At 56.0% G+C, this 10,875-nt stretch overlaps 2 protein-coding genes across 3 annotated transcripts; one reads left to right on the forward strand and one right to left on the reverse strand.

Moving 5' to 3' along the window:
• Positions 1-24: 24 nt before the first annotated feature.
• On the reverse strand, positions 25-8,174 carry Kat2a (lysine acetyltransferase 2A). 2 transcript variants are annotated; one of them, XM_090350883.1, is made up of 18 exons: positions 7,801-8,174; positions 7,550-7,673; positions 6,899-7,044; positions 6,683-6,772; positions 5,676-5,857; positions 5,393-5,584; positions 4,437-4,543; positions 4,179-4,289; positions 3,945-4,081; positions 3,653-3,861; positions 3,331-3,457; positions 2,200-2,310; positions 1,626-1,769; positions 1,269-1,383; positions 1,139-1,175; positions 993-1,056; positions 786-870; positions 25-653 (listed from the first exon to the last, which is right to left on the reverse strand). In XM_090350883.1, the coding sequence occupies exons 1-18, from the start codon at positions 8,137-8,139 to the stop codon at positions 460-462; spliced, it is 2,514 nt and encodes an 837-aa protein (XP_090207009.1). In that variant the 5' UTR covers positions 8,140-8,174; the 3' UTR covers positions 25-459. The 2 variants fall into 2 exon arrangements, with proteins under 2 accessions (XP_090207009.1, XP_090207008.1); XM_090350882.1 differs by having other exon boundaries at positions 3,945-4,084.
• A 1,830-nt stretch (positions 8,175-10,004) lies between these two features.
• Positions 10,005-10,550, forward strand: Hspb9 (heat shock protein family B (small) member 9). The gene has a single exon (XM_090351725.1). The coding sequence runs from the start codon at positions 10,039-10,041 to the stop codon at positions 10,516-10,518; it is 480 nt and encodes a 159-aa protein (XP_090207851.1). The 5' UTR covers positions 10,005-10,038; the 3' UTR covers positions 10,519-10,550.
• The last annotated feature ends 325 nt before the right edge of the window (positions 10,551-10,875 follow it).

The following is a 10,875-nucleotide window of genomic DNA, read 5'->3' on the forward strand; positions in this document are numbered from 1 at the left end:
ACAATCACACAAAGGGGGCAGGAAAAAAAAAGAAAGAAAGAGCTTTATTGTTCCCTCTGAGGGATTAATGCCAAGGAATGAGTGGTCCCCAGGCCCCCCGGGGGGGAGCAGACCACCAGAACAGTGCAGGGCGAGCCTCGGCGACTCCGGGAGGCCACGCCTCCAGCCCGAGGCCCAGCAGTCCCGGCCCGTGGGGAGTCAGGCACCTGGGCCCGGCCGGGCGCACGGCTCGGTGAGGACCCAGGGTCCGGCGGCTCATGGTGTGGCCAGCTGCAGGGACTGGGCCGGGGCCAGGCGGCGTCCTCCCCGAGGTGGGACGTGTCCTCCCGAGGTGGGACGCGAGGGCGCGCTGCAGGCCTGCAGGCGTGGGCCCAGGTCAGAGCCCAGGTGCGGCCGGGGTTGGGCGGGAGCGGCGGGTCCAGGGCCCCCCAGGCCGAGCCGCTCCTCGAGGCCGGGCCTCTACTTGTCGATGAGCCCCCCCTCCTTGAGCTTGAAGTAGAAGAACTTCTCCAGCGCGCTGGCGCAGCGGCAGTACTCGCTGTCGGGCGGGTTGTACTCGCGGCAGTTTGCGATGACCCGCTGCAGGTCGGCCACGAAGAGCTTCCGGGTCACGTAGTAGCGACTGCGCAGGCGCTCCGTCATGGTCTTCAGGTCTGGGGGGGCGGGGGGATGGCGATGGCGTTAAGGGTGGAGGCCGGGCCGGAGATGGCAGGCAGGGGGGTGGGGGAAGGCATCAGGTACGTCCCCGGGGGTGTGGCCCGGCCAAAAAGAATGGAGGACCTCACCGATGGGGAAGCGGATGACGTCGTAGTAGTCAGGGGCCTCCGCCTTCTTCACGGGCTCCATGAAGGGCCAGGCGCTAGGGTGTGACTGGAGAGGAAAGGGGAGCTGGGGGCAGGCCCTGGCCCCGCGGGAGACCGCCACCACCTCAGGAGGGTCCTGAAGCCACAGCTGTTAGGACAGGACACCCCTCCCACAACAGCACCCCTCACCTTGATCTGGGCCAGCAGGTTTTTGAGGGTTGTGTACAGCTGGTCGGGGTCCTTCAGCTCCTTGCTGGGATGAATGAGAGATGCCAAGTGAGTGTGAGGCCCTGGGTTCCTGTGCCCCACCACCCCCACCTTGTACAGATACTCACCCCTTCTCCTTCCCCAATGGCTTCCAGCCAGTCTCTCCTGAAAAGGGAGAGAAAGAGAACATCGCTAAAAATGCCTGTCGGCACCCCAAGCAACAAGCCTTCCTGTTCCCTCAACAAAACCCCTACTCACGAATGCCAGGGACACTCTCCACGGGGATCTGCCTCACACCCTCCTTGAAGCAGCTGAGCCCGGGGTACACCTTGCGGATCTGGGCCTGTTTGCGCTCAATCAACTTCTTGATGATCTGAGGGAGGAAGGGGTTTCAGCGGGCCAACTCCAGCCCTGGTGAGAAAAGCAGGGCTGCTCTGCCCCCCTGTCCTCATTTGCTGCAAGAGGCAGGGCAAGAACCCAGACCCAGCCCATCCTCACCACAGGTGTGCACAGACACACCTGTGCACAAGGGAACACACAGGAAGCACAGGTCTACACATGTGCTCAGCCTCTGTGTGTGCTCACGGTGAACCCTCAGGGAAATGCATGCTTAACCTCCTTCTGCTTCTTGATGATGTGGGACAGCTCTGTGTAGGGGATCCGGGGATTCAGCTCACACTCCATCAGTGTAGCCCCCTCATAGTCCTTGATGTAGCCCAGGTAGCGGCTCTTGGGCACCTTGATGTCCTTGGAGAAGCCCTGGGGAGGGGGATGGAAAAGACAATATGTCAGCAGAAATACTCAACTTTCACAGCCCTTCCCACTACATCCTCTTTCCTGGACCTCCCTGTAGGACTGCGAGTGCTCCATCCATCCATGGGAAGGTTCTAGGTGGGCTATAAGCCGACCAAGTCCTCGGGAATGCCCCACTGGGGCTACAGAAGAACAGAGCAAGACAGGAGGAAGGACTTCCTCACAGGTGCCAAGTGGAAAGGGGACATGAAAAGACTTCCTTTTCCGCTGCAGAAGGCAAAGGGAAGGCTCGCCTGCTTTCTTCCCCCTCTTTAAAAAACTCTCTTTAAGTAGCTGTACAGAGGAGTCACCATTAACAAGCAGCTTATGAATACACTAGGTCTTCATCAGTGTCACCTCTCTTCACATTCGCATCAGCCCTCCCCACCCCATTCACCTGCTTTTTGAAGTAGCCAATGGCGTACTCGTCGGCGTAGGTGAGGAAGTAGAGGATGCTGTGTTTGATGTGGTACTCCTTCAGGTGGTTCATCAGGTGAGTGCCATAGCCCTGACAGGAAGGGGGGGGCAGATTGGGGTAGAGGTGGGGAAAAGCCTGCAGGGACCAAAGGCAGGAACGAGGAAAGGCGGCCAGCACTGTGCTTGCTAAACTACAGACCAACTCCCCAGTTAAACCCAAGAGAAGTATAATCATTTTACAGAAAAGAAAGCCAAGAACTCAGATTTCAGTTTGGAAACAAGGTTAGTTTGCCAGGACCCCATGCAGAGGCTGGGGATCCAAACCCTACAGAGCTCATAGATTTGCAGTTCTCTGGGCCTTAGGTTGAGGGGAAGGAAGTAGTAGGATTGGTGATAAGGGACTGCTCATCCCAACAACTAACCCCCCCCCACCCCCCAGGAGAGTCTCTGCTACAGGGCCGGGCTCTGCAGATCTAGTCTGTGTGAAACAGAATAATGAGGTAGCCTATGTCTGCTGTTACAAAGGATTGAGCCAGGACCATCAGAGTAGGGTGATTGTAACAGTTATTCTCTGAGGTAAAGAAATGTTCTTGTAATGAAGAAAAGATAGGCTTAAAAAGTGTTTGCTACTTAGGAGGTACAATATGAGGTCAGCCTAAGGAAAAAGGGAGCAAGAAGTGGTAGACATTGCCTAGAAAGTGTAGGGCCCTGAGTTCAATCACAAATTCTGAACATTTAAAAAAATAGTGTTGCTGGGGGGAGACATGGTTCAGAAGTATGGCACTGTCTAGCATGTACAAGGTCCTGGATTCTAGCTATAGTGCACGCATGTGCACACACAAACATGTTGACCACACATACACACATTCACATGCATGCACGCATGCATGCACAAACGTACATTGCCCATGCTGCCCACTGTTGGGCCACATTTATCAACAGGTACTTCCTCTAAGTGCAATTCCTAAGGTGCAGCTGCCACCTTGTGGGGCCATGAGAAACTGCAGGACCACTACAAGGACTGAGACTATCACTCATCCTGCTGCTCTGACCTGGATCAAATTCAGAAGCAGGTGGAGGGATGGAGTCAGGGTCAGGGCACTGAGCTCACCTTGACCTGCTCATTTGAGGTGACAGCACAGAAGACAATTTCCGTGAAGCCCTGCGTGGGAAACATGCGGAAGCAGATCCCACCGATGACCCGCCCATCCTTGATCAAGGCCAGAGTCTTGTGCTTCCTAAGACAGAAAGGGTATGTCAGTCCTTATGGGTCCCCTCGCTGTCCTCCAGCACTCCCAGGTCCAGCTTCAGAGGACTGAGCTCTAGTCAGGGCTGAGAACTGAGAAGCCAGACTCCTTAAAAGGAAGGTGTCCCCACCCATGAGGGGAAGAAGTCCCTATGTGTGGGGTGCTGGGGGCTCCCAGGGGACGCACGGGTCAAAGACGAGGCGGGCAATGTACTCCTTGGGCATGCGAGGCAGCTGGTGGGAGAAGACATTTTGCAGCCCCACGAGCCAGAGCAACACACGCCGGTTGGCCTTGGGCATCAGCGAGTTGCCGATGACATGGAACTCGATGATGCCACGGCGCTCCTCCAGGCGGGCTGTCTCATCCCGGGCTGCGTTGGCTGACAGCAAGCTCGTCTAGGCAGAAGAGGAGTGGTAAGCGAAGGCCAGGGTGGGTGAGGGCCCTTCACTCCTGCTGCTCGGCGGGCCAGGCGGCTCACCTCGGGCCCCAGCATGGCGGCAGGGTCCGTGATGGTCAGCATGACCTCGTTGACCAGCTCCATGGGAATGTCACCCATCACACGTAGCCGCTTGGCATCCTCCAGGGTCAGGTTCTCTGGGAGCTTCCTCTTCTCACCTGCTGGGGGGCGGGGGGTTGGCAAGGTCACTCAGAACAGCAAGAAGCGCTGAGGGAGGGGTGTGTGAGGGTCAGAGGTCAGGACTCAAGGACCCACCTGGCATGGGCTCAGCCCCTGCAGAATCTAGACTCAGGGAACTGTTGCTGCCCCCACCCATGGTGGGGCTGAAGATGGGGGTGCTGGGAACAACCGTGGCACTGACCGTAGCTGAGGGAAAACAAAAATTCAGGGATAGAGAACAGAAAGGGCTGGCAGGTCCTCCAAAAGGACCTCCTCCCATCCCTACTGCGGCCGTTCCAGCCCCTTCCCCTCCCAGGGCCAAGCAGACTCTATAGAAAGCACTGGGCCACATACCCGGTCGGGGTACCAGCTGCGTCCCCTCTGAGGGTGGCATGGTGAAGCCTGACTCCCAGATGGGAGAGTTGGCCCCGTAGATCTCCTCCTCAAGCATGGACAGGAACCTGTCGGGAGGGTGCATACTGTTCCACACCACCGTCCTTCAACCTTGGCACAGCCTGAGCCAGGCCCAGAGGGACAACAAGCTGACCAGACAGTCCCTGCTGTCAGGGAGCTGGGAGCCTGAGAAGGGTTACAGCATAGCCTTTGCCTTCTGGGAAGTCCCAGCCTCAGTGGGGAGGCATGGCCCACTGCCTTCTGGGAACCTCAAACTGAGGATAAGAGGTCAAGGCACTCAGGACAGAGGTCAGAGGCCTGGTTTTGCCATGATGTATAGCCCAGGGAGGTGGGGTCTGAGCTGATGCCATCCTGTGCTGTGTGGCCAGGCGGGACATCGCGTTATATGCATCCCCTCACTCCCCTCAGAAGAAAAAGAGGCTGAGTGAATCACCCCATCTTGCCACTGCTTATTCCCAACAAAAGCTTTTGAACTGTAGAACTATAAGTCAGGTTCCGGCAGGAGGAAGGTAAGATATCTAGAAGGGACTACAACAGAGGTGTAGTTGGTTTCACCTCAACTGTCAGCTCTGGTTTCTTGGAGTGTTGTGGTGGGACGGATGCTGAAGCTGTGCCAGGCCCCCATGGGAAACAATTAGTAATATCTACTCGGGCTGTGGGAGGGGGCAGCGTTAGCTTGGGCATGTACCTGCCATCCCCAGACTAGCACGTGCAAAGGCAAATACTAGCAAGTTGCTTCTGGGCCATGGGCAAGTCTGCCAGGTAGACACCCAGATCCCAGAAGGCCCATGGAGGGAGAGGAGGGACCAATCCAGGAAGTCTTCCTGGAAAACAGGGGACAAAAAACGAGGACATGACCTTGGGACAGAATCCCGACAAGCCAGACCAGGCCTTACTTGGGGAAGTGGGTGAGGATGAGGGTCCTCTTCTCAGGCACCAGCTTGTCCTTTTCCACTCGGAACTTTTCCAGCAGCTGCCGGCGGGTGACGGTGAAGATGGACCGCAGAAGGCTTCGTCCAAAGACATGGGTGGTCTCATAGCGGGGGAGACTATCGCAGCTCTGTGGCACGTGGCAGTAACAGAGCCACCTGGGGGTGGGAAAGTGGCAGGTGAAGCTGGTGACCATGGAACCCAGCCTGGGCCTACAAACCTCCTCCCTGAATCACTAGCAGGGCGTACCTGGTATAGTTGACCTTGTAGGTAGCCACATCCTCAGACTGGGACCTCTGTCGAAACTGGGCAGGAGTCTCAAGCTTCCAATAGTTAAGGCATAGCAGGAACATCTTTGAGAGCTCAAACATTGTCTGCCGCTCCCGGGGGGCCAGATGGCTAAATTTGTACTGCACAAAGTTCAAGACACCCTGAAAAGGAAGATGGGACAAAACCAGAGGGGCATGAGCAGCTGGCAGGCGCTTCTCACACAGAGATGCTCCCTCATCATGACCCACACTCATGCCCGTCATCCTTGTTACATGGGAGGTGGAGACTGGGAGAAATATGGTCCAAGATCAGATTGAGCAAAAGGTCCCCACAACCCCATCTTAACCAATAGACCCAGTGTTGTGCCTCTGTCATCCATGAAGCAAAAAAGAAGACCATGTCAGTCTATGCTGGCTAGAGCAGCAAAAATTCCAGACCCTATTGAAAAAGCCAGGTGCTGGTGGCTCACACCTATAATCCCAGCTGCTCAGGAGGCTGAGATCTAAGGGTCACATTTTTTGATCCTTTTTCTTTTTCAGTACTGGAGATAGGAACCCAGGACATTGCACTTGTTAGGCAAGTGCTTTGCCACTGAGCTATATCCCAGCCCCTAAGAATCACAATTTGAAGCCAGTCTGAGTAGGAGAGTCTGAGAGCCTCCCAATTAACCAGTAACAATCTGGAAGTAGAGGTATGACTCAAAGGCGGAGCTCCAGTTTTGATCAAAAAGCCAAAAGAAAAAAATAAAAAAGAAAACCCTAGCCATGTGAGATGTGGCCCAAGCAGTAGAGTGAAGTACATGCCTTCTGAGTTCAAATTCTACTACTGAAAAAAGATACCCCACACACTCTCGAAACCCTCAAGCTATCAGGGAACATGTCTCTTTTCTGAACTTCTCCCCTAACCTCCTCCTGAAGATGATGAACCCAGGTTGCTCACTCCCCCAAGCTGCCCCAAGTTCTCCTCTTACCACACTCCTGTCCCACCTGTTCAATGTTAGGCTTCTCAAATGGGGGGCTACCCAGGGACCCTTCTACCACAGGCCGGGTCATCTGCAGGATGCATTTCCGCAGGAGCTAGAGGAAAGAGGAAAGGGGAGGAGTGACTGACAGCAGAGCTCAGAACTGTGGACTGCCACTCCCTCAACACTCAAAATGCCTGCCCACATCCACTCACAAAACTCTCAATCCATGAAAGCTCACCTTGAAGAGGTAGAAATAGACTTGCTTAGTGTCTGTGTCCTCTTCCTTATGAACAGACATGAACAGGTTCTCCACGTCTACCACCATGCCCAGCAGCCGGTTAATCTCATCCTCTGACACATTCTCCAAGTGGGACACATGGTCAGCTGCAAGACAAATGGAGGAGAAAGGATAGAAGAGAGCCATAGGATCTGCATGCCAGCAGCTCAGGCCTGTAATCTTAAATCTCAGGGTCGAAGTTTGAAGTCAGCCTGAGCAGGAAAGTCCATGAGACCCTTACGTGTAATTAACCAACAGTTAGAAATAGAAGTGTGGCTTGCTAGTCTTGAACAAAAAGCCAAATTTGGGGGGAGGGGGAGAGAAGAAGAAGAAGAAATAATAATCCACAGGGCTTTCTGAACTTCTTGCTAGCCATCCAAACATAAAACCTCATTCCCTTCAACACATACGGACCAGCAGGGAGACTGAATGTTCTATGTCGGTCCTTACTGATGGCCTTTCCTGGCCTGGTCCAGAGATACCTATCCCAACCCAACCTTTTCTCAGAAGCATCTCTGATTTTTCTAAGAGGCTTCACGGTAAAGTTACCCTTTCCAACAAGACCTCGCACCAACCCCTCCACATCAGCTTCAAGGGCGCTGCCTGCCTTACCTAAGGGGTGTTCACAGCTGCGGCACAGCTCGCTCAGGTTGGCAGCTGGCTGTTGCAGGTCCATTCGTGGTGCGGTGGGGGGCTTGGGATTTTTCCAGCCATTGCACTTGCAGGTTTCATTGGCCTAGAGGCGGAAGGATCGGTCGGTGACTTCGTGCTCTGGCGTCGGGCGCTCGACGCTTCGCCCCATTCCCACACGGGCCCTGGGATGCCCCCAAGTCCCGCCCCTCTCGCCCAGGCCCCGCCCCCACCTTGCAAGCCGAGAAGACCCCGAGCTTCTCGAGCTTCTTGGCACGCGGCAGTCCCCGGACTTGCGCCTTCCTCTGGCTGGCGCGCTGCTGCTGGCTCAAGCCAGGTCGAGCCGGATCTCCTCCAGCCCCAGTCCCCCCACTTCCTACCCCGGGCCCCCCAGCCCCGGTGCTCCCAGTCGGGGCTGTAGCTGGGGCGGGGGCTGGCGCCGGGGTGGGAGCCGGAGTGGAGGCAGAAGCCGGACTGGGCGCAGGAGTCGGAGTTGGGGCAGGGGCCGGGGACTGAAGGGGCCGAGGCTGCGCAGCCGGGGCAGGGGTCGAGGCCTGGGAAGGTTCCGCCATGGCCTCCCCGCAGCGGAGTGGCACCGCGCTCCCAGCCCTAGGGCCGCATGGGCAACCGGCGCGCAGTGCGCAGGCGTCGCCGCCCTGATGCACCTTGGGAGTTGTAGTCTCGCCGCGCCGCGCCCTTCTGCCTCTGCCTTCCAGACTTTTCTGTGCCTTGGTCCCAAGCAGCACCGGATTTTGACTGCCTCTCGCTTCTATCCTGAGGGCATCGAGGATAGTCGTGATTGCTGTCATCTTGGGCCACGAAACATCTCAGGATACAGGTGTCAGTGTTGGGAGATTGGTGGATTTTGAAGTCTACCAATGGAAATGGAAGCAGTCATTGCAGAGACCGGCCACGTTAAAATAGGAACATTGTATCAGCTAATGTAAGCAGATAAGGGCGGCGAAGTGGGGGAGAGGCAAATGCAGGACCCTCAACTTCAAGCTTGGTTGGCCCTAGGTCTGTCCTATCTGGTCCCATCACCAGAGCTAACTTTGTCTTGGTCTTCATGACCAAGCATCCCCTCGAAATGCAGAAGGGCAGGGAGACGTTTGAGGAGACTAATCAGATCTGGGCCTGGGGTTCACTTCTCCCCGCCTCCCAGTCGTGGGGCTTGAACTCAGGGCCTCGGCACTGTCTTTGTTTTCTTTTGCTCAAAGCTAGCACACTCCACCACCTTGAGACACAGCACCACTTCCTGCTTTTTCTGTGTGTATGGTACCGAGGAATCGAACCCAGGACTTCGGGCATGCTAAGGCAAACACTTTACCACTAGGCCAAACTTCCGGCCCTGGGGTTCACTTCTTGGTCCCCAGTTCCAAGGGACCCAGCATAGAATTTAGCTCTTAGATTAAACGTAGCAACAGTTCTGCATTTTTGTGCTATGCGGTATTGACACAGGTGTTGGCTTTGTGATACTCAGCTGTACCTTTTTGTGCACTTTTCTGTATTATATATTTCAACAAAAGGGATTTTTTTTAAACTATGAAAACACTGAGCACAGGCATAGCTGTGGCTGTAAAAGTCACAAAGAAAGCTACCAAGGTGGGTACAGGGGGAGATAAAGCTTAGCCTTGGGGCTGGGAGCTTGGCCTAGTGGAAGAGTGCTTGCTTAGCATGCACAAAGGCCTGGATTTGATTCCTCCATACCACATACACAGAAAAAAGCTGGAAGTGGTGTGTGGCTCAAGTGGTAGAGCTCTATAGCCTTGAGAAAGCCCAAGGACAGTGTTCAGGCCCTGAGTTCAAGGACCAGGACTGGCAAAAGAAAAAAGCCCAGCCTTCAGTTCAATTTTGACCTTGTGGTCCCTAAGCCCAGCCCGGGGCCTACAGAACAGGAAGGGAATTCAAGATAAAGATATCTCTCTCCTTCCTTACATATCAGCAAGGGATTTTGCATGGTCAGGGAAAGGCAGGGTGTTCTAAGGCAGGAAGGTTCCTTCTGTCTCCATCCAGGAAAAGGGCCTCCTAGTCCCAGGCCTGATTCATAGAGGGCAGGCAGGCAGGCAACTCAATCCCATCTTGGCTGTAAATGGATGAGTGACCAAACCATCCATGCATACATGCAGGTTAGTTGATCCAGTTTCACCCTGGACCCTCTGATGCTGGTGAAGGGCGAAGGGAGGAGCAGAGTCCAGGCGGCAGGACGATGCTTGGACGTAGGATAAGCTTGGTTAACCTGGAACACTGCCACCGTTTGACATTGCTGAAGGTGCTGGGTAGGCGGAGCTAGCTGAGCTCAGCTGAGGAGGGGTGGGCAGAGATGGGACGTGCAGACCTCTGCCCCTCCCTCCCCATCTCCCTCCCCCCCACACCTACACCTGCGCGGGGGCGGGGGGGGGGGGGGGGGGAGCCCAGCTGTGCGCGCTGAGCCTGCTGAGCCTCGAGGCCCCAGATAGCAGTTGCTCACTCGGATGCAGCGGGTCAGTGGCAGTTTCTCCACCGAGAGCCGGGTGGCGCCCCGGTTTTCAAATGTGGGCGTCGCTGAACGGAACCAGGTGGCCACACTGCCGGTGCGGGTACTCAGGGACGAGGGGCTAAATGCGCAGAACCGGGAGCACGGCCAAGATGATTTCCAAGTGAAGATGGATGCCCGTGGCTTTGCCCCCGAGGAACTGGTGGTGCAGGTGGATGGCCAAAGCCTGGTGGTGACCGGCCAGCGACAACAGGAGGGCTCCGACCCGGTCAGGGGCAGTTACCGCCGCGTGGAGCAGAAGGTGCACCGACAGATGCTTCTGCCGCCGGACCTAGACCCCGCCGCCATGTCGTGCTGCCTGACCCCCTCGGGCCAGCTGTGGGTCCGAGGCCAGTCCAGGGCGCTGCCTCTGTCTCAAACCCACACCGATCCATCCCTGAGACCCAGGCGACAGGGCTCTAAGAAAAGTACCAACTAGCCTGACCCAGTAAACAACCACCGTGATGAGCAGCCCCTGGGTCCTGTCTTTTCTGGGGTTGGCGTCAGACGCAGATGGCTGGAGAGAGTCACCCCAAGTGGTGGGGTCTCGGGCCCTGGGCGAAACTGGAGAACCTGGGTGTTACTGGACCCAGAACCAGTGAAGGGACCTGAGACCTGGGTGGGCCTGGGGGGGGAGGGGAATGCAGTGGAGTAAAATGGTGCCAGGTATTTGAAGTTGTCAGTGTTCCTTCAAGGAAGAGAATGAGTTCACCCCTGACAGGCCCAGTGCAGACCAACCAAAAAACCCCAGTGGTCATCTCAGAGACCAGTGATTTCCCAAACATGAACTCCATAT

The sequence above is a fragment of the Megascapheus bottae genome, chromosome 17 (assembly GCF_031878675.1).
Source record: "Megascapheus bottae isolate mThoBot1 chromosome 17, mThoBot2.hap1, whole genome shotgun sequence".
Classification (NCBI taxonomy): Eukaryota; Metazoa; Chordata; class Mammalia; order Rodentia; family Geomyidae; genus Megascapheus; species Megascapheus bottae.

Excerpts from the sequence above, each read along its gene's own strand:
- Kat2a (XM_090350882.1), bottom strand. The coding sequence starts at position 8,139 with ATGGCGGAACCTTCCCAGGCCTCGACCCCTGCCCCGGCTGCGCAGCCT. Across the intron at positions 7,674-7,800 it reads GGGTCTTCTCGGCTTGCAAG|GCCAATGAAACCTGCAAGTG; the intron begins GTGGGGGCGGGG and ends TTCCGCCTCTAG. Across the intron at positions 6,773-6,898 it reads TCTATTTCTACCTCTTCAAG|CTCCTGCGGAAATGCATCCT; the intron begins GTGAGCTTTCAT and ends TCTTTCCTCTAG.
- Hspb9 (XM_090351725.1), top strand. The coding sequence starts at position 10,039 with ATGCAGCGGGTCAGTGGCAGTTTCTCCACCGAGAGCCGGGTGGCGCCC.